At 46.2% G+C, this 22,053-nt stretch overlaps 2 protein-coding genes across 15 annotated transcripts; both read right to left on the reverse strand.

The window, feature by feature from the left end:
* Positions 1–156: 156 nt before the first annotated feature.
* Positions 157–6,459, reverse strand: rassf2b (Ras association domain family member 2b). Of its 4 annotated transcripts, XR_003749251.1 has the most exons (10): positions 6,300–6,459; positions 5,835–5,942; positions 5,667–5,742; positions 5,363–5,567; positions 4,904–5,028; positions 3,920–4,073; positions 3,583–3,704; positions 2,775–2,872; positions 1,027–1,321; positions 157–294 (listed from the first exon to the last, which is right to left on the reverse strand). XR_003749251.1 is itself a non-coding variant. In XM_028974313.1 (9 exons), exons 2-9 carry the CDS (start codon positions 5,888–5,890, stop codon positions 2,147–2,149), a joined length of 906 nt encoding a protein of 301 aa, XP_028830146.1. In that variant the 5' UTR covers positions 5,891–5,942; positions 6,300–6,459; the 3' UTR covers positions 1,323–2,146. The 4 variants fall into 4 exon arrangements, 2 of the variants coding, with proteins under 2 accessions (XP_028830146.1, XP_028830145.1); XR_003749250.1 differs by having other exon boundaries at positions 5,667–5,942; positions 6,300–6,334; XM_028974313.1 differs by lacking the exons at positions 157–294; positions 1,027–1,321 and adding an exon at positions 1,323–2,216.
* Positions 6,460–6,640: 181 nt separating this feature from the next.
* Positions 6,641–20,769, reverse strand: kcnip3b (Kv channel interacting protein 3b, calsenilin). 11 transcript variants are annotated; one of them, XM_028974301.1, is made up of 10 exons: positions 20,562–20,769; positions 14,358–14,532; positions 10,473–10,475; positions 10,072–10,406; positions 9,619–9,688; positions 9,401–9,471; positions 9,164–9,271; positions 7,505–7,609; positions 7,365–7,427; positions 6,643–7,283 (listed from the first exon to the last, which is right to left on the reverse strand). In XM_028974301.1, the coding sequence occupies exons 1-10, from the start codon at positions 20,565–20,567 to the stop codon at positions 7,236–7,238; spliced, it is 984 nt and encodes a 327-aa protein (XP_028830134.1). In that variant the 5' UTR covers positions 20,568–20,769; the 3' UTR covers positions 6,643–7,235. The 11 variants fall into 11 exon arrangements, with proteins under 11 accessions (XP_028830135.1, XP_028830137.1, XP_028830136.1 ...); XM_028974306.1 differs by having other exon boundaries at positions 6,649–7,283; positions 10,072–10,196; XM_028974302.1 differs by lacking the exons at positions 14,358–14,532; positions 20,562–20,769 and adding exons at positions 10,796–10,897; positions 11,013–11,474 and having other exon boundaries at positions 6,641–7,283; positions 10,072–10,475.
* Between the last annotated feature and the right edge of the window lie 1,284 nt (positions 20,770–22,053).

Consider the following 22,053-nt stretch of genomic DNA (forward strand, 5'->3'; position numbering starts at 1 on the left):
TTGGCCATAACCGTAACCATGGCCGTATCTGTTTCTGCCCAGTGACCCCAGGCCATAGCCGACAGCTGCACCACCCAAGGCCCCAGCGGCAGCTGCCCCTGCCAGCTTCAGGCCCTGTTTGGAGGAACCTTGACTCTGAGAAGGAGGAGCTTTGGCCCCCGTGCCGACACCCTTGCCCCTGCTCTTGAACCCTCCTCCGCGTTTACAGTGAGCCCCAGGGCAGAGGGCTGCCATCAGCAGCATCCATGCCCACAAGAGCAGTAGCTTCCGCTGCCCAGCCATGTCTGGAGGTCTCTGAAAGGAAAAACGGGAGATTCTCAACCACTCAGCTGTGAATGCACTGTGACCAAACAGGATCACGTTACACATCAGAGAAAGAGCAAGTTAACCACCTGCTGGTCCTGAAAACGTAAAACAAAGGACCATCAGCACACCGCATCTGGAAACGGCACGAACGTTCGCTCAGATATCAGTGGACAATCAGCGCGCACACTAATCTGCACTGAGATCATTCAGAACCAATTACACGGTGGATGAACTTCAACAGGCGCTCCCTGTACACCATGGCCAAATGCACAAAGCAAATCTACACAAGCTTTTACTCAGAGGCAACACATGCACCTCAAAAGGGCGGCAGTAGCCTAGTCACAGGTTCAAACCCCACTTACTACTGTTGCGTCTCTGAGCAAGACATGTGTCTCTCCAGGGGGACTGTCCCTGTAACTACTGATTGTAAGGCGCTTTGGATAAGGAACATCTGATAAATGTTAAATGCAAAGTTTGTGAAGACTTTGCATTTAACATTTGGACAATGATCCATTTTTATACATATAAAAATAATTATTACAAGATTATAATAATGATAGTGTAATGGACGTTATGTATTACAAGAAAAACATACTTTGCACAAATTGTACAGATGATATTTCACAATGTTGTTTCAATCAAAAGTATTACTTCCTCTTTATTTAATACTAATTTAAATATCAGGAAAGAAATGAGGAGACTAGATATCATAGATCTTACCCGTCGGGGATGCTGCTGGCTGTGTTTGATGAATCCTCGAGCGCCTCTCTCCCAAAGCTGCCACTCCTTTCACCCCAGCCAATCGCCATCTGGTCCACAAGCCACCCATGAATCCAACCAGCATCACAGCCGGGTGGATCCTACATCACCAGAGCGCCACACCCTCGCATTTTCTCTGTTTCCCAGTGTTATTATGTCCTGTGCCTTCTTCACTCCCCCTATGACCTCATCGTTGTTATGGCAACAGAAGCTCGGTGACATGCGCCACACAAGAACAAAGACATGTTGACAGGACCTGCAAAGATCTCATTATCCTTTAATCGCAACCAACAGGTGACATAAAATACATAAACATACAAAGCATAAATGAATATAAAAATAATCACTATTAATATCTGTGGCAGGCAGTAATAAGCACATTCAGTCCAAAACAGACATGTATGGCATTTATCCTGATGTGAGACAAGTACCAATGAGTACCAATATAAGACAAATACCCATGTGAAAATATGTGTGAAAACAGAACACAAGAGGGTGGCAAAAGCACAACATAATGTTTCACATTATTAAGGGGATAAAGAGCATTATTCATAAACACATATTCATACATTTAAAAAAAAAACTGATAAATAACACAATGTTTCTGTCACATCGGATGCGTTTGCATGACTTCATGTAGACAAGGGGACTTACTTAAAACAAGGGCACATCATACAGGACCACAGGCATGAACATGAACATACAATAAATGACCCGGCGAAGACACAAGACAATAGGCTCACTTAACAACAAAAAATACAATTTGGATAAGTGCAGCAACACTGATGCCTGAAAACTCCAGTCCAGCACACGGGTGCCCAAATTCACCACCTCGACTTACTGGACTGTCATACAAATTCAGGATTTTATATTCAGGTTCAGAGGCCGGTTAAAGTATTAAGTTACTCTTTGAAGAGTCAAGCAGAAATATTTAAAACTAAAACTAAAATTTAAGACATAAACTTATGAATATGAAGCAATGTGTTGGACGGAGATCCCATGGCAGAGCGTTGCTACGCGGGGGGGGTCGGAACTTGAAGTGTTGCAATGATGAGCAGCAAAGCTGTGCAATGGGCTGCAGTCAGATGCAGGCGGAACTCTGCGAACAACACTGCATGGTCTTCTCAATCATGCAGCGCATATACATGTACCTGAGGAACAGTTGAGAAATCGGTGAAACACTACACACACACACAACCAGTCAAAAGGTGGTTAACATACAGGAAGTCTACAGCTGAATCTGAAGATTCCACCTACTCTGCAGTAGTTATGGAGACTAAGGCCGAGGCATGTTGAAGAATCCAAGACAGAGAACATATTTAGCATTTAGTGCAGCAGGAGAAAGTGGTGAATCTGTTTTTTCAGAGTCGCCTCTTTTTGCCTTCATGGCTGCTTTGTTCAATATTGTCATCATTAAAAGCCGCATCATGAGATGCTCATTAGCATGAGTGAGTGATTAGAAAGTGTTCAGCATAATAGGACTTTAGGGCTGTTGGAAACACTAGCTGTTGTTTAATTTAAGGCGGTGGAGAGACGCAAATGTTCAACTTTTTGCCTTGTTTGCTATTATTTCCCTTTATTCCATAACCTCACGCTATTTCATTCTCCTGTGTCTTCAGTTTTGTTCTATAATATAGAAAAATGCAAGACCCATTAAAAGATTAGGCGTTTAAACTGTTGGCTGGTAGTGTAGATACTGGATTGAATACCTGTTCTTCAGCTTCGACACTTCTCTGTCTTCCTCTTCCTTCAATTTGTCAATGAAGCTCTGCAACACTGGCATCTCAAACTTGATGTACTGTGCCACCTGGTGGTCAAGTACAGAAATTAACGCGATTGCAATTCACATTTCATGCCATCTTTTGCACATTTTCTTGTTGTTATTATTTATTTATTAACTTAATATTTCTATTGCGGCGTGTGGACAGCAAATTAAGAATTTCATTGCATAGAGGAAATTACAATAAACGCTTTAAATCTCAAATCTCATTTACATTTACAGCATTTACCAGACGCCCTTATCCAGAGCGACTTACAATCAGTAGTTACAGGGACAGTCGTCCCCTGGAGCAACTTAGGGTTAAGTGTCTTGCTCAGGGACACAATGGTAGTAAGTGGGATTTGAACCTGGGTCTTCTGGTTCATAAGCGAGTGTTTTACCCACTAGGCTACTACCACCCAGTCAGTCTCCATTGACTCCATTGTCCTGGGCAAGTTAAGTCCCTGAGACAGACACGCAGTCCGGTGTGGCTCCGGAGGGTCTGTCTGCTAATTGTAATGTAGCGTGATGTTGCAGTGAATGTGATATCAGCCCTCAGTCAGCTATACACAGTTGTACACAGTAGAACATCTGCACAGCTGCTGCTGTTCAGTTTATCATAGAACTCATCATTTTTAATGATATGAATTTCTGACTACAGAATGACAACGGGATAGATACTATCTGTATAGCAGTGATCCTTAGGTCAGAAGCTGACCAGTTTTGGACATGGCAGCACATGGGGGTGAGGCACTCACATCGTAGGTGACCTCTTCCACCAAGTCCTTATCCATGAGGAATATCCGGCTGACCTGCTCACAAGGGCCTTCTAGAATCCTCACGGCCAGAGGATGATCTGTGTTCTTCAGATGTACACGCTCTGGAGACAACAACAAAAAAAAAAAAAAATTGCTCGGCCACATACACATAGCTGCGAGTGGCTCGCAAGACATTTTCCGCTTTAGCGTGGCACCGTCAGGCGGCACGGCATGCGGGACTTTGTACGTCATGCGGGTTTTGACCTTCTGCCGCTGATGTTTTTTTGTTTTGACCGAGGGGCTGGCACAGGGTCGCACTGTCCACCCTCCAACTGACCTCCGCTGGTGTGTATGAGAAAAAGGGCGAAGTCGTCGGGGCTGTTCTCGATCTTGAACTTCTTCAGCAGCACGCGCAGGACCTGAGAGGTGGTCATGGTGGTGTTGATGCGAACGTTGGTCACGGAGCCATACGCCGGCGTGAACACTGCTGTCTGAGAGAGAGAGTTGCAGAACCAAAACCAAAACCAACGTCAAATCACAGATCACATAAAGCAGCACTATCAGATTGCAGAAGGACTGTCCATCTTTCCAAACGAACTAGCTATGTGTTTTCACCTAGAGTTGGATTTAAGCACCACTATCCTACCCTTCTTTCTGTGGCAGTGGCCTAGACTGGTGGCAGTGGTGGCCTAGCAGTTAAAGAAGCAGCCCCGTAATCAGAACCAGGTTGCCGGTTCGAATCCCGATCTGCCGAGGTACCACTGAGCAAAGCACCGTCCCCACACGCTGCTCCCCGGGCGCCTGTCATGGCTGCCCACTGCTCACCATGGGTGATGGTTAAATGCAGAGGACACAGTTCGTTGTGTCACCGTGTGCTGTGCTGCAGTGTATCACAATGACAATCACTTCATTTTGACTTCACTGCACCATCAGGTGGCACAGTATACAAATGCTGTTCACTTTATGATGTTAGGGCTCAAGCCAGCCCGCTGAAGCAAAAAAAAAAAAAAAAAAAAAACGTACACTGAAAACCAGAGAAACACTTACGGCATTCATCAGATGCCCTTATCCAGAGCGACTTACATTCAGTAGTTACAGTGACGCACATGGACAACCCTGGAGACCCTCAGGGTTAAGTGTGGTAGTAAGTGGGGTTTAAACCTGTGACTTTGTGGTCTTCTGGTTCATAGAACTGCTAGGCTACTACCCCCCCACTCACTTTTGTATAATTAACAATAGATCACGTCATTGAACGTTACATTTATAGCATTTATCAGAGGTTAAGGTGGATATTATGGAGCATTGTGTGCACAGGCCTTGCCTTGTGGTTATAGTAGTGGCCGTTGATGGAGCATCTGTGTCGCCGGATCAGTCTCCCTCCGGATCTCCTCCCTCCCACATCACTCCTTGTCCTCAGGAGATGGGTGGACTCTGATTCCGCTTCGGCTGCGATGTGGACGAACACATGCAGGGAGTGAATTGCTGGGCAATTGATCGAAGTTTTAATTGAATTACACGTTTAGGTTCCAATGATTACAAAAAAATGACCATAGAGATAAAAAAAAAATTAGATTTGGCTGCATTTTGTTTTGTAACAATGTCCTCATTTTGCCATGCATCACTAATCCTTACCATGTATTATATTAAATATATTACTTTACTTAATAACATTTTCTGTTCAATACTGTTCAATAACATCTGGATGTATCAAAGGTCAGTGAGTAATCGTTTTAAAATGTTTTAATTATTATCATTGAAACCAAAGCATTCCGGTCCATACCCTCATCTCCACGGTGCTGTTTAGGCGGGCTGTCTGAGGGCGTGACCGTAATGGTGGGTGTCTCCACGCTGCATTTGGACTTCTGGGATCTGGATAAGGACGGCAGCCGGATTCGTTCCTTCTCGTCTTGCATCTGTAATCTGATTGGCCGGCGGAGTCCCCATGAGACGTTCAGCAAGCCCTCAACAATCAGCTCTCCTTCTTCCTGTGTACAAACGGCCCGTGAGTCCCTCCGACACCCTCACACACGGCTGAAATACGGTCCCACGTCAACATTAAGCCTCGAGCGCTGGACGAACCGCACCTCTCTGTGTCGGAGCTGCAGCGCTTGGCCCTCGTAGTACAGGTTGTAGGTCCAGAGGTGGGACAGCAGCGTCTTCCTGAAAGCACAACGCACGTTTGACAAGACAGGCGGGGTTTTTCTTTTTTGGGGGGGGTGAGGTGGCCCCGGCATCCTCCCTCCATGGCTTACTTGCTCACGCGCCGGTTCTCGCCGACGTTCACTTGCTCCTGTTGCACCGGGTCCATTTCTGCAGCCGGGTGTACATGGGTGGGCGTGGGAGGGCGCAGAAGCCAGGGCCTTCGGGGCCAGACAAAGACACAGAGAGGCGTCCCATGACCAGCCACATGCTGCACTCAACACTTGACCCTTTATCCTCAATCCTTTACGTTCTTTATCACACTTTCTTACGAGTTTTCATTTGATCGTGTTATTCCACTGAGATGTTGGTGCTACTTTTAAAAAGGGCAGCGTCACAAACATTACCTTTTTATATTATAGTATGTAAATGCAAAATCGGTCCATTTCTGTTCATTGCGTTCAAGAAAAAGTTATGCGGTCGGAGTCTGTTGGACCCAAATGTATAAAATGTCCGTGAACGACAGATGGCCGACGCGTTAAAAAAAGAGTAAAAGCCGGAAGAGCGAGTGCACGTACCGACCAGGCGGCTCCTGTCGAGGAACTACGCGCGTACCCTCCAGAACCCGCTAGAACCGCGTTCTAGATGACGGTCCACAGGCGACGCGTCGCTCGGCTTCCTCCTCCGAGAGGCGGAAACTGCCGGAAACTCCCGGAAACTGCCGGAAACTGCCGGAAACTGCCGGAAAGAGGCGCGTGCACGTCCGTTTCCTCCTCATCACCTTCCTCCTTCCGATAATTCTCCATAAAAGGTGAAATGCACACAATTCATTTCCGAATTGAGACGAAAGCCCAAAGTCGGGTAAGTTGAGGGTCTTGAATTAGTACATTGGGGCTAATTCCACTTGAAATATGGAGCCCGAATTGGACTATTATAAATGCACGATTTAGGACATTTATTAAGCCCCGATAGGAACGTTTAATTATAAACTCCAATGGACAGTTCTAATGAGACAAAGCATTCAGTCGTACCAAATGTTGAACAATTTAATCTGCGCACTACACTCAGTATTCTAGTTTGGTCATGCATAGTCAGTATACTGCTATTACCAGCACATTCCATTAAAAGGTTTAATGTCTTCTTCTTCTCAACAATATGACGAACAGCTCACACTTAAGTGCCGGAACGTTTAGGATTTACATATTGGTGCAAAAACGAAATCTGTCATGACATTTCAGGCAATCATGCAGGCAGTTTCAGAAGTTGTCCACGTCCATACGTTTGGTCCACGTTGTCCTCAAATGTACACGGCTGCTTCGCAACTGTCTCAAGGGTGAAAGATGTCGATTGTCCTGAAAAGGCCTCCGCTGCTCTCCATGGCAACAGCATGCATGTTTCACGCAAGTCCGTCCAACAGAGACCCGAAGCGAACCCCACGCCATGCAGTGGTGTTGAAGCGGGGTGAGGAAGAGGAGTGAAGAGGCGAGGAGCCCGAGTGGATGCGGAGGCAGGCTTCAGATCACATTCTCAAACAGCTGCATGGAGCTCATGATGTTTTCATCCTGGAAGAGAACACAGGGATGCTGTAGCAGTTTCCCACTGACGTAAGATTACGTTGAAAGTGAAAGTTGATTTTTTTTTACCCTTTGGCACGTTTCTATAAACTCGTCAAAGGTCACAACTCCATCTTTGTTCCTGTCCATCTTCTGTGAGAATAACAGAGAATAATGGCATGGAGAGCACGTGCATTTCTTTTTTAATACCACTGATCACGCCGACTGACCTGGAAGAACTTTTCAACATGTTCAAGTGGCGCGTCCTCTTTCACGCAGGGCGACGTGTACCTGCCCATCATGTCATATATTGATTTCATAATAGCCAGCATTTCCTGTAAATGTGAGATTAAAGTCAGTAGAACATCTGAGTCACCGCTCCCGCAGTGAAGATGCGTCTGTAGATGCGTCTTCTGTGTTGCAAAACTGGAAATTGCCACACGATTTCCTCAGTGTATGGAATGTATGTTCTATTTTGGCTATGATCTTCAGGAGGTATGGTCCTGCAGAAATGATGGCCTGTTTAGACCCCCGGATATTTATGAAATTTGTTACTGGCAGTACTTCAACCATTTACTTAATGCCAGTGTATGAAGTCTAAAACATTGCTTATTCAGTAACTGATAGAACGGAACCGGTCGCATGCAGGAGGATTATTATTCACAGCTGATGATGTGGAGTGTGTGGAGGGTAAACTGATGCTGTAAGGTGGGTCAACATTTGCCCCGTTTAGTTCCGTTCCTGTTTAGTGGAGTTTGTGCTTGTGCGCAGAAGAATCAAGTGTGGGGGGTGTCAACTGTAGGGCCTGTCAAATCCCATTTAGACGTACTGTATGTGATTACGGGCTATATAAGAAATAAATGTTGTAGCTGTAAATAAAAAGATGCCAAGGACCCTGGTGTCCTGGTGTGAAAGGGGGTGAAGCGGAAGTGTGTGGGTGTTCTTCCTGTTTTGCATTTCGCCGTTTTTTTGGAGGTTTCAGTTGTCTGTGTATGAACTGACACAAAGTCAACCTACTACCAGTCTCTGGTTAAAGTGGGCAGAGTTAAAAATAAAAGTACTTTGAGTTCTTTTTTAGAATGGAATCATTTTTAAATAATAATAACAAAAATTAGTAACGTGCATAAAGTGCAGTTTTTCTGCTTCATAAAAGGTCATTTGACCAGTGCTTCAGTTGCCTTGCCGAACCCGATTCCATAATGCAATGCACACAGATGTGGGCCATGGTGGCCTATCGGTTAATTAAGCGGCCCCGTAATCAGAAGGTTGTTGGTTCGAATCCCGATCCGCCAAGGTGCCACTGAGGTACCACTGAGCAAAGCACCGTCCCCACACACTGCTCCCCGGGCGCCTGTCATGGCTGCCCACTGCTCATTCAGGGTGATGGGTTAAATGCAGAGGACAAATTTCACTGTGTGCATTGTGTGCTGTGCTGTGCTGCTGTGTATCACTTCACATTCAATCATTCCAGGGGGGGACTGTCCCTGTAACTGTAACTACTGATTGTAAGTCGCTCTGGTTAAGGGTGTCTGATAAATGCTGTAAATGTAAATGTAGATTCAGATGGATCAGATTGAAGAGATCCATTTAATTTTTTTAACGCGTTATCTATTTATTTATTTTTAATGAGTTAATCACAAGTAGCGCGTTAAATTCTATGCTAAAGTAATATATGGGACGTACAAAGGACAGCTAAAGATGGGGATATAAAATGCAAAGTTGACAGCTGGGATAGCGCATGTGAAGATGACATCATGTTGACATGACTTTATTGATGGAGTTTAATGACTTACTGCAGACGCTATCAACTTCATCGGCGCAAGATGGACGCGTGACATGAAAACACTGCAGCCAGAGAAAGACCTCGCAGAGCTCTCTTGTTACTGTACCTCTTTGGTGATGTAGCCGTCCTTATTTATGTCATAGAGGTTGAAAGCCCACCTCAGTTTCTCATTCACGGAGCCCCTGAGGAGCACTGAGAGCCCAATCACAAAGTCCTACCAAGGCACATATGTAAACACATTTAAAACAAATCAGTGCATAAATTAATACTTTCCTAAGACCAGTGCATTTTAAATAAGCTCTGCCTTAAGTAAAACTGTGAGCCACATTACAAGCCTGCTTACCTCAAAGCGGATTGAGCCATTTCGATCCATGTCAAATGCGTTGAACAGAAAATGTGCATAGGTGGTGGCATCTGCATGACATTTGAAAAGTTGCCATTGAAATGTTTGTGGCTTTAATTTGTCCTACAGTTGTGTTACTAATATGGCATTTGCAGAAACCAAAATTAAGAGAGTTTGAGGCATGAAAAATAAAAATCAAAATTAATTTGTCCCCCTACCCCCTTGAGGGAAGAACTGTGAGTAGATGATCTTGAAGGTCTCTTCATCCACCAGGCCACTTGGACATTCCTTTTCAAAGACAAAAGGGCCCTTATACTGTGAAGTATTTTAATTGCATGGACAAGTGACATTGCATCAGGCACTGTGGGGACAGTAATAATTGCCTTGTCTGTCTTGGGAACTTCAAATGGGTTGTGGAGTTCTAGCACTGGGAGATTCGAGGCACTGAAGTGGTGTATGACGGTGGCCATTTGTATTATGATCAATAGTTTGAAATGTTTTTATTCTTGTGCATATCCCAAGCGGAGCATGCCTTTTCACGTAAGAAAACTGACTTTTCAGAATGGTATAAAGGCTAAACGTGAAGGCTAAAATCCTGTCTACAATCAAACATAGTCCAAATGGCAATGAATCGTTGTCTCATCTGAGGCTGGTTTGGCCCTCAGTCTCACATTTTTGAAGCCCCTGTAGAGCGACTGCAGCTCCTTCCTGGTGAATTTGGTCTGGGCCTGCAGCTCCTCCAGGCCTTCTGGCTGGTGACGTACGGTGGCCAGCTCCAGATCACTGTCGCTGCTGTCTGTTAGGGGAGAGGAGGACGAACACCCGGGTGGGGGAGGGAGAGAGAATGAACAGAATAAAAAGGCAGGGAGGAGGCGAGAGCCGCAGTGAGACAGGTGGGGTCGTGCCAAAGAAAGAACGTTGGTTTCGTAGAAAGACAGATGCAGGGCAGATGCAGAAAGAATGCAAGACCAGAGGAAACGGGGAAGGGGACCAATGAACGGAAAGACTGTGGCTTTGAATGCAGTAAATCTGAAAACCAAGTGGCATGGGCTTGTGATGGGAATGTGCTTACCATCTGTACGCAAGCACAAACAGACACAAGGGAAAGAGGAGGCAGGAGAAGAGTCCCAGAAGTGAAAAACAGGGAGGAAGAGAAGAGAAAAACACACTTTCAGTTGTATTCGTTCCTCTCCGTCTTTAATATAAATGTTCACATCCACCGGCGAAATGATCCGCAAGATCCACCGTTCAGGGTGAACAGTGAATAAAGCTCGCCACCAACGCATTTTTTTGCGATTGGAATTATCGGGCGATTTCAAAAGCGACCCACTGCAGTTGACCCACTGTGCCTCTGCTGCATGCCACACACCCAGAGCGAGCTAATGGATCCCTTACCTTCCAGAGACAAAGGCTCCCAGATACCAAACTGCTTGAGCATCACAAAAAACATGAGGAGAACTACAGCAATGGCAATCACTTCCATGGCCATTGCTGCTTCTACGATAAAAGAATCAAATCATGCACACACACACACACACAAAAAAAACCACGAATACAGGCCATTAAGTCAAATGGACAATCCGGACGAGGGTGCTCCGACTCTTAAGCTTACTTTTTAAAAAAAAAGTGGCTAAAAATAAAAACCAAAAGAGCCGGTTCCTTCATCTGCGTGATGAAAAGCCGCTCTCGAGCACAGCGGGGAAGAAGCTCGCCTCAACTCGGACGAGAACGTGCTGAGATGCGGTCGGCACTTTGTTAAGGTGTGCCCCAACCTCCATCGTGTCAGCTTCCTGTCGGTGAATTAAACGCCGGGCCGGATGGACTGACATGCTGACACAGCTGTGCCGTTTACTAGGGGAGATGGTGGCGTCCATCATAAAACCTTCTGCAGGCATGCACACAGGGCGGGCAGAGGAAAGGAGAAGTTGCCGGGGACAGAAGGGGAAGTGACCAACAAAGTAAGTGACAAACTCACACGAAACAACACTGGCCTACGCTGGAAAGCATGTCATGGCCACTTCGCCTGTCCTCACCCTTTCACCAATCGACATGCATCAACGCGTATCTACTCGCTGCATGGAAGGCGTAAGAAAACGGCGGTCACGCACTCACCCAGCAGGCTGCATGTTACAGTGACACACTGAAGACGATCCAGCAGCAGGACCCGGCGACGTTCGTTTTGTGGATGAGTGTGAGTGATGGGCATGGGATTCCTGGCTTGGTTCAGTCAATTAGAAAATATCGACCATTTAACTCCTTCGCTGCCCTTCCCAGACCCATTTTTCCCCTCGGTTAAATCGGTGCAAAGCGATCCCGTTGCCATGCGTTGCGTTTTCAGCCCAAAAGGTTCTGTGTCTTTTCAGATCAATGAATTGTGAATTGAAATGCTGTGGATAAAAATAGCCCGCTGACACGAGCATTTCGCTATTTTTATCACGCAGCCCCATGCTGGCTTTAAACAGCAAGCCTTTGTCCAGCAGACATTACACATCTCCTCATCTCTGTAATGTGCATTCCAGAGACTTCGTTGTTCATGAAAAATGCGAGGGTTGCCGAGGCTAGCAACGCTGACAGCTGTTAAAAAGTTAGGTACCATTGTGCAAGTCGAACTGCGGGAACTAAGATTGTGTGACACGGCTGATAATGAGAGCAGCAAGGCTATTATGTTATCTGGGAGCCCGCTGGATTGTGGTTATTAATGCATGGCTTTATGCAAGACAGGAAGTTGTGCCCAGTGAAGATAAATCGATCGTGAAGGGCGGGCATCTCAGCAAGCCCACAGAAATTAGGTCCGTTACCACCATTTTTATCCTGCCACCCTGGGGTCGTCTTTATGGGGTCGTCTATTCATAAGTCCCTCGGTCTTCAGGTCATAAACCTGCCGCTGCAGATCAATTAGAAAATCTTTTGGAACTTACAATTTATCAGGTGCTAAGTTAATGGCTCAACACTTTATTTCAAGTATAAAAAGTAATACCCAGCACCCAGTCATATGCAATCATTTGCAAACAATGTATGAGTACATTTAACAGAAAACATTTAACAGAAATCCCAGTACGTATTCCTTCATTAGTAGCAGAGGATGTGATTTCTCACTGGAAGAACATTAAAATCTCTTCCAGGAAAGTGCCATTCATCTGCCTCTGACATCTGAGTGTGCAACATTAATGTAAATGCACCAACATGCACCATCCTCCAGCCATTCTGTGCCCTGCTTTATTCAGCCTGGTGACCATCAGTCCAAGCAGAGGGAACGTTGGCCCGAAAGATGACAGACAAGTTAATAGCAGCCATCAGAATCACAAATCATGATAAATACAGAAATGATATACGATACAATGACCAACAGCTAAGCTTTGGGATTAGTTCAAGGTCAAGTTAAAGTTTTCTCAAGTGATTTCCAGATCTTTTCATGGCAGAAGGAAGTTAAACCAGCCTGTTCCTTGTGTTCACTGCAGTTGAAATAGACAGAAGCACAGAAATACAGGCTCTGGCCTGGCCACTAGATGGCAGCAGCATTTTGTGGTTCAGTACTCTGCCTGGGACAGCTTTTTATCCCTCATCTGACCCCCGGACTCATTATAGAGAGTTATAGCTTGGAATGTCCTGGAATAAGGTGAGAAAGGGTTGCTGAGAACCACGTTATAAACATTCAGTGGGAACGTTTTTGGCCTTTGCGTATTCAGAATAGTCTCACATCACACCCGTTTAAGCAATGAATAAGCTGCCATGTCTTTAGATGCAGTGTAGTTATTATTTTTACTATCCTCAGTTTATCCTGTGTGTGTGTGTGTGTGTGTGTGTTTCTGCAGCATTGACAGTGGATGCCAGTCAGTAAGAAATAATAGTCATAATTTGGAATGAACCGCCTCCTGTGTAAACTAGTTAAACAGGCCCATGCTTCTGTACTGTAATGCAGGACATAATAGTGGTTCCGTACCACACACACACACACGTCCTCACACCGGCCCAAACGATTACTTCCGAAGTTCATCATCTGAAGCCACTGTGGCTTATTTGTGGCTGCCCCCCCACCCCTCCTGTCCATTAATATCCTGCAACCTAAATGCACCACAGTCAGTATATATATATATGAGACTAAAGTCGGAGGAAAACAGACTCTAGACTAACTGACTGAGTCGGAGCTGTGATTAACAATTAAAGGAGGAGGAGGAGAGGAGAGAAGCAGGGGACTCCTCTCTACACGGCTGTGAGCGCGCGCACACACACACACACACACACACACACACACACACAGTACACTACAGTCTGCAAGCAGAGGAGCGCACTGTCAATTATTTAAATGGCCCGTGTCAAGATCGTGTGCGTGGCCGTGCCCGCCGTGCTTTTCCCCCACAGCTGCCTCTGACTGCAGCCCTCCACCCTCCGCTGCATGACCTGCTTCGGTCTGATGCAACATGGCAGCGGCAGAGAGACACTGCACTCGGAAAAGAAATAAATAGATTTAAATTTCAAATTTAAAAAAGCCAATTTCCCCTCAGCAAATCAGGCAGAGCCGGTATACGGACTGTTATCAGTTGGGCCGAATCTTAATTGGTCAAGGAAACATTTAATCAAGACCTAAGCCCATAAAGGTCTATACCTCTCCGGGAAAAGGGGACATGGACTGTGAAAGCAGAGAATGCAAATGGAAGTGCAAGTGCGGTTCTATGCTGGTGGGCATTAAAATTCATGATTTCTGGCCGTAGCCGAGTGGGTAACACACTCGCCTATGTTCCAGAAGACCCGGGTTCAAATCCCGCTTACTACCATTGTGTCCCTGAGCAAGACACTTAACCCTGAGTGTCTCCAGGGGGGGACTGTCCCTGTAACTACTGATTGTAAGTCGCTCTGGATAAGGACGTCTGGTAAATGCCATAAATGTAAATGTAGCGATGGCGGGACGGGTGAGGAGAGACTACATTTGGCATATGCTGTTTGACAGACGAGACCGTACCTGGTCCCTGCGGCGCGGTGCTGCTGATGATCCATTTGACCAGGCAGCACTTCACCAGGGACTTGCGGGAGATCCGCGGCTTCTGCCACTTGCCGCCCTCCCTCTGCCCGCCGGCGGCCGCCTCCCTGCTGTTGGGGTCGGGCAGCAAGTTGCCGTCAATGCCCTTCCCTTCAGCCTGGGGAAGAGAGAGATGTTTTTAACCGTGGATTTAGTGCCACCGTAAAAGCAGAGCAGAGGAGCCTGTGGTAAATTCAACGAGGCAATTAAGGCATATTCACAAATTACACAGAATTCTCCTATTAAATTCACAGAATCAATTGAAATGTTTTTTACATTGCTATTATTAGAAGGGTCAGATGGATAGCAATTTTAAAACTGCCATAGCCCGAGTCTTTGTGACGTGAAAGTGAAAGTGAGCACAGCACACGGCGACACAATGAAACGTGTCCTCTGCTTTCAACCATCACCCTTGGGCAGTGGGCAGCCATGACAGGAGCAGTGTGTGTGGTCGTCGCTTTGCTCAGTGGCACCTTGGCGGCTCGGGATTCGAACCGGCAACCTTCCGTTTACAGGTCTGCTTCCTTACCGCTAGACCATCATCTGCATAAATGTTAAATGTAAGATGATGATGATGTCTAGCTAACTGTGGCAAACAAGATTTTAGTTTAGTTCATTTCAAGAACCATCTATCCTCATAAGGTTTTGCGTGAAGTGTAAATTCCCTAAATGCTCTAAACGCAGCAGGATGTTTGAAAGAAATAGTATTTGCATAGCAAGTAGCCCTGGCATCAGAAGATGCTCAGTCTTGCACATATTCAATAATGCACACTTTATTTTTACACTTTCACATTCTTAATTATTCACACAATGACTTGAGCGTGTTTCCTTCATAGCTGCACAGAGCATCAATGAGGTAAACACAGGTAATAAACATGTGAACAACAAGTCAAGTGAAACTTTTTGTCGTCGTGACACACACTGTACAGCGTGTGGTGCACACAATGAAATGTGTCCTCTGCATTTCGCCCGCCACGATTTTGAGAGCAGTGGTCAGCCATGAAAGGCGCCCGGGGCAGCAGTGCGTGGGAGGGTGAGGGGACATGCAACGGGGGGCGTCGTGGGTTCAAATCCTGAACCACCTGTCATGGCTGCCCACTGCTCACTAAGGTCAAAATGTAAAACACACGCCGTGGCAGTAACACTGTTGTTCTGCTGTCATTGATGCTGGGTGGGGGCTTTGGCTCTCAAGAGATGTACGCACCGAAGCATTCACTTTACAGTAAGGTACAAGGCAATGATAAAGAAAAGGGGGGATAAAGGGACACAGTACAGGGGGATGGAGAGATTAGATCAATACATGTGCAGATTGGGTTAGAGTCAAGATCAGGGGGCTGAGGCTGGTTAAGGGGAAATAAGAATAAAGATCAATTATGAATGCTGACTGAACTGGAGTGAAACACAAAAGCTGAGGTTTTCCCAGTAACCTGTCTGGCCTCAGACAACATCATCTCAGCAAACCTCACCCCGCATGGAGAGCAATACGACAGACTTCAAAGAGATCCCAGCCGAGTTCAAATATGGCAGGATGCTTGATGCATGTGGTTGGAGAGAAAACGATGATTGGATGATGACAACACCCAAGGAGGCAGCTGCCCTGTGATTCGGTGTTGGTGTTTGCACAGAATGCATCACTTCCTCTTGTCTTTGCCTGTCTTGTTAGTGCATGGACTGTCATATGAAGAAGGAAAAAAAAAACAATCCCATGGATCCCTTTCAATATTTCTCTCGCTTTAAAACAATGCCTACAGATAAACGTGACTTTTTAACAAAGCCACAAGGGAAATTAGCCTTTTCAATTACGTGCCAAACAAAAATGTCAATAGACGTTACAGGCACAGATTACATTGTGTGGTTACACAAATTCAATCTTTTCATATGTGGTCCATGACCAGATACACATGATGTATGATTTGATCATTATAAAGCTACGAGAGTGTGTATGTGTGTGTGTCCTGTGTGTCTTCTTGTCTGGTTTTTAGAAAGCACTGTGTGAAATATCATGGGAGGCCACTCGCCTGAGCTACTTTGTTATTTGAATATGAAAAGGAAACAGAGGCATTGAGGGTTCCTCTCAATAATTCAGATGCCATAAAAAACCATCAATAAAACATCAGGGAGGACCAGAATGCAGATAGAGGCGGTAAACGGCCATGTGTTGGGGAGAAGCCGAGCTCTGCATGGAATAGTGCAGTCAAGAGGTCCCACAAAGTCAAAAGGGTGAGACCCAGTCAGACCAATTCTGTTTTCACCTCTATGCTTCTGTAGGTATGTTTCTCATGATCCCGAGGGAGTGGCCTTTTCTAAATGACCACACACACACTCTACCCAACACAAGAATGTCAAATATGTCTAAATTCCAACGTTCATCAAGAAGTCTTCGTCCAAAACAATTGTTGGTTTCCCTGCATTTAAAACCTTCCCTTCTCAATAAATCACATCTTCTACAGTCTTCTACAACATGCTTGGGGGGTAAAACAGCAGTTCAAGATATATGATATATATGTATACTGTGTATATTGTTGTATTGACAATAAACCGCTTGAAAAAAACTGTGAAATTAATAACTAAGGTGCCAACTAAGAGAAAATATTGCTGTAATAGAAAATCTAATATAGATATGTTCTAAATATGAGAGGTAGGTATGCACACACACACACGGTGAATAAAAGCTACTTAAATTTAGTACAACATCTTTAAGTCTCTCAGCTAATAGCTTCACATTCGATCATCGTACTGTATTACCAGACCTTGAGACAAAATGCTATGATACGACGGAGAAATGTGATGGTCCAAAGGTAAAAAAAAGGCACAGACTGAAGCGGGAGAGATGTGAGGATAAAAACATGTCCATTTGCATGCCTATTTCTGTACACTGACAGCAACGGAGCGGCGCAGCGAAGCTTCCACCCGGAGAACAGAGCGCCTTATATAATAATAACCCCATCAGGCACATTATCTGTAAAGCACACGTGCGCCGCGATCTGCATACGTGGCCATTCGCGGCTTTTAATGAAGCTCTGCTGGAGGTTTTTTTCTTTATCTCGCGGTCTGAGGAGAGCTAAATAACCCACGCCGAAAGGCCTCCTTCTCGGCAAGCGAAACAGGTGCACGGTAGCCACATTTTTACATTCTTAAATATGTCGTGAAAGCAGTCCATATATATATAAATATGTTGAGAAAGCTGCTGCCCCGGGTGCCTTTCATGGCTGACCGCTGCTCTCAAAATGGTGGTGGGCGAAATGCAGAGGACTCATTTCATTGTGTGCACCACGCGCTGTACAGTGTGTATCACGACGACAAAAAGTTTCACTTGACTTGTTGTTCACATGTTTATTACCTGTGTTTACCTCATTGATGCTCTGTGCAGCTATGAAGGAAACACACTCAAGTCATTGTGTGAATAATTAAGAATGTGAAAAGTGTAAAAATAAAGTGTGCATTATTGAATATGTGCAAGACTGAGCATCTTCTGATGCCAGGGCTACTTGCTATGCAAATACTATTTCTTTCAAACATCCTGCTGTGTTTAGAGCATTTAGGGAATTTACACTTCACACAAAACCTTATGAGGATAGATGGTTTTCAACCAGAAGTTCACTGACCTCCGTGCAGCCATCCATTCATGGACATGTACGGACATTTATGGGAACCATTTGTTAAATCGGGACAGTTGTGGCGTAGTGGGTTCAAATCACAAACGGCCAAGGTGTCACCGAGGTCCCCTTCATCAAGGTACCGTCCCCACTCACCGCTCCCCAGGCACCTTTCATGGATGCCCACTTCTCACAAAATGGAGATGGGTTAAATGCAGAGGGCACGTTTCATTGCGCACGCTGCGCTTACTGAGGATGTCTCTGTACAGGACGAACACGTCCTTTCACAGTATGTCCCTGGTACCGACTGCATTATCGATGGGCAGGCCAAAAGGCGGCCATGTTGGCCATGTGTGCCTGCAGGCTTTAACCAATGCCAAAGGTGTAGGCTTCGATTAATTCCCAGCATGCCTTCTGTGCCTGTCTGCCCATCACCAACTGCCCCAGATGGCACCCGCCCTCACATCTCCCGTGGGATTCAGATAAAATAAAAATGGAACAGGAAGGCAGGAGTGCTGCTAATCACATGCCTGTTTCAGGACGGAACCCTTTCGGTCCGACCAATTCAGCTTGTCGGATTCCTGCCAAGCCGAAGCCCTTTCCGTAAACAGCGGGTCGCTCTATCAGCGTCTGAAACTTATCTCGTCCGGCCGAACTGCTCCATCTCATCAGATCCTCCGCCGGGGCGGCAGCCAGCGTGCGCACTGCGACACGTCTCCACGCGGGACAACGTGGCGTCGACTCCAGTGACACAGGGGTGGCCAAGGGGCCGAGAAGGTTGGACCAGTCGACCGTACACAACCATGCCTCTCGGTGGCTAACCGGGCAAGGACATCACGAGTCAAAGAGGTGTCCCCCTGCCGTCTAAATGCTGCTACAAATTCGCACATCGCAACGTTTCATTTCCAGTCCAACACGTTGCATTAACGCCATTTATGGTCCGGAGCCAGTATGGGTGTGGCAATGAATGATTTGAAAAGTGAAAGTGAAACGGGAAAGCGATTTTTATAGGGTGGTAGTAGCCTGGTGGGTAACATAATCGCCAATGAACCTGAAGACCCAGGTTCAAACCCCACTTACTACCATCGTGTCCCTGAGCAAGACACTTAACCCTGAGAGTCTCCAGGGGAGGACTGTCCCTGTAACTACTAAATGCTCTAAATGTAATGTAAATGTAAATGAATATATGTCTTTTTGTTGCTCCTACAGCTTCTAGAACAATAGCGCCATGGGGCCGTTCTTCAGATGCATTTTTCCAACAGATTCCCTCACGGTGGAGGAAAAAAGGTACAAACCTGTGAACTGTGAATTTGCTCAATGAATAATTCAGTATTAGCCACAGTCCTTTTGTACTCGAATCTTATCGCATAAGGCCGCAGGCCGCGCAATCCAGGTGAAAACGGAGCACGGAGCATTGAGGGTGTCTTCTGAATGGAATTCCACGGGGTTTAAACCTTTTTTTTCCGCCCCTTCTGGCTACCCTCATCTTCCATGAGGAGGAATCTCCGTGCGGGATTAAAATACCCAGCCGAGCTCCAGGCAGGCACGCTTCATTTCATCAGTGATGAGCGCTCCCCGCTGGATTTGGGGGCTGCGGAAACATCTGACGGGAGTTGGAGGGGTTCAGACGTGCTGGCGGCGCCTTTCGCCTTCATTCACCAAAACAGAGTCCCCCTGGCTCTCCAACGATGGGCCGCGAGTATCGGAGCCGGAGAGCTCAGGCTGTTCCTCTGCTCCGCTCCTTCTCATGATCCAGTCTCACCACCTGCTCGCTTCTTCCAGGACATTCAGGAGGACGGACGCAAAATCGAGGGACCTCTCGAGCCATTCCGCTCCTCATCCAGCTTGAGGAATGGAGTGTACGAGTGTGCGTGTTTGCCCCCTCTGGCCTGTGACACGTCTCCAGCGCATGCTAACTGTTGCGTGAACATCACGCTGCGAGGCACGACATTGTGGACGAGGTTGCGATTATGTAACGTGGCGGTTTGGGGGTGTGAGGATGCGCTGTCGTCTTGCAGCGGCGATGTCTGCCGTCAAAGATGACACCAGGTATCTTCTCACAAGGGCCCCTTGTACTGTTACAAGTCAACAGGGTCTGAAGGAACTGACCCAGCGAAGACCAAGAAGGTCTCAAGGCTGCAACGTAAATCCAGTGGATGAACTCCGGATACATAGTCCACATGCATGTGAAACGCATTCATTAAATCATACATTTGTTCAGTTAGTTTACTTCTGTCTGTATGGAGACTAATGGCACCTCATGCAGCACAGATCCCGTCGGACAAGGTGAACTGTCCACTTCTTTGGAGGCTTTTTTTTTTTTTTTTTTAAATTGGCCGGAATTCTGAAGTTCTAAATTCCAAGACCAAACCGGAGAGGACGTTCGGCTACCGGGAAGCAGCAGAGGTTTCAATCAACTTCATGATCACAAAACTTGTCCAGTCGGCAGCACAAAGCCACTTCTCGTGAATATGAATATGAATGGACACACTCTTTCAGCTGAAGCAGAAATAAAACGAGAGAGGAAGAAAAAGCATCGTCCGATCCCTACCTGCATGGTGCCGATGCGAGGAATCGGGGTCCCTTCAAACGCTGGTGGCGCTGCTCTGATCTGTCACTTTCCCTTAACTGATGGGCTCAGTGACAGCTGAAGCGTCGCAAAGGGTCCCTGCTTCTTCATTTTCTGAGAGAGAGAGAGAGGGGGAGGGAGTGAGAGAGACATGACGGGGAGAGAGAGAGAGAGAGAGGGAGGGAGTGAGAGAGACATGATGGGGAGAGAACGAGGAAGAGAGAGAGGTAGAGAGAGGGAAATGATGAGTAGAGAGAGAGAGGGAGAGAGAGAGAGAGAGGGAGACATGATGGGGAGAGAGAGTGAGGAAGAGAGAGAAGGAGAGAGAGAGAGAGGCATGATGGGTAGAGAGAGAGGGAGAGTGAGAGGCATGATGGGGAGAGAGAGAAAGAGAGAGGGAGACATGACGGGGAGAGAGAAGGAGGGAGAGAGAGACATGATGGGGAGAGAGAGGGAGGGAGAGAGAGAGAGACATGATGGGGAGAGAGGGAGAGAGAGAGAGAGAGACATGCCGGGGAGAGAGAGAGAGAGAAACATGCCGGGCAGAGACAGAGAGATAGAGACTTTTTACTTTTTACATTTCATTTTTACATTACGCACCCTTTTACATTTCAGCTCTATTTCAGCAAGGATGAAACTTATTTCATTCATCTCGCCCCAAAACTTAAAACTGACTGCCAAACTAATGCCCAGTCAATGTTTCTGATCCTAATTATTAAATGAATAATAAAGTGGATATTAACCCCCCTAATGCAATCTGACATATCATTTGCAGATATTATCTCTGTCCTGTTCATTGCTGGATGATGGACACACTCTTGGAAAGCAGACGTTTTGCAGATCAGTTTATTCATGCATTGGTATGAACTAGTGCCAAATACGATTTTTTTTTCCATTTTCTATCCCTGATTTGCATTTGTAAAGAGATGGAACACAACAGACTGGGTAAATCGCTTTTGTCTGCATAGAAGATAAGATGCACAGGTTCTCCAGCATGGCTGCGAAGGTGCATTGCAATTAACTTTTATAATACAAGTCCAGGGGACCAGCAAGTGTGCACTTTTCCCACCTCACTTATCTAAGTCCCCGTCCCCAGCGCCTTATAGACTTAATGATGTCTTCATAAGGGCAGAGCAGCTCGCCACCTCATTTCTTCACATATTTTGGCACGAATGTTACCTGAAAAGAACATATGCATGTGTGCTGGAAGTGCACTGAAAAAAGAAAAGTCACATAAGTCTTAACCTCTTGTCACCTCTAACCAACCTTCGAGGCTGAGGCACTCAAACGGTACGGCGTGGCGCTATCACATATCAATCAATGAAACCAACTCTTGAGTTCCCGCCGGATCGATGCTCTGCTGTCCCCGGCCAGAGCCAAAGCTCCCCTTCTAGTCTTTCAGGGAAACGGAGACGCTCGCAGGGTGACGTCTCATTACCCAAAAGTGTGTCTCGTCATCACTCCAGCGAGGACA

The sequence above is a fragment of the Denticeps clupeoides genome, chromosome 3 (assembly GCF_900700375.1).
Source record: "Denticeps clupeoides chromosome 3, fDenClu1.1, whole genome shotgun sequence".
NCBI classification, from domain to species: domain Eukaryota; kingdom Metazoa; phylum Chordata; class Actinopteri; order Clupeiformes; family Denticipitidae; genus Denticeps; species Denticeps clupeoides.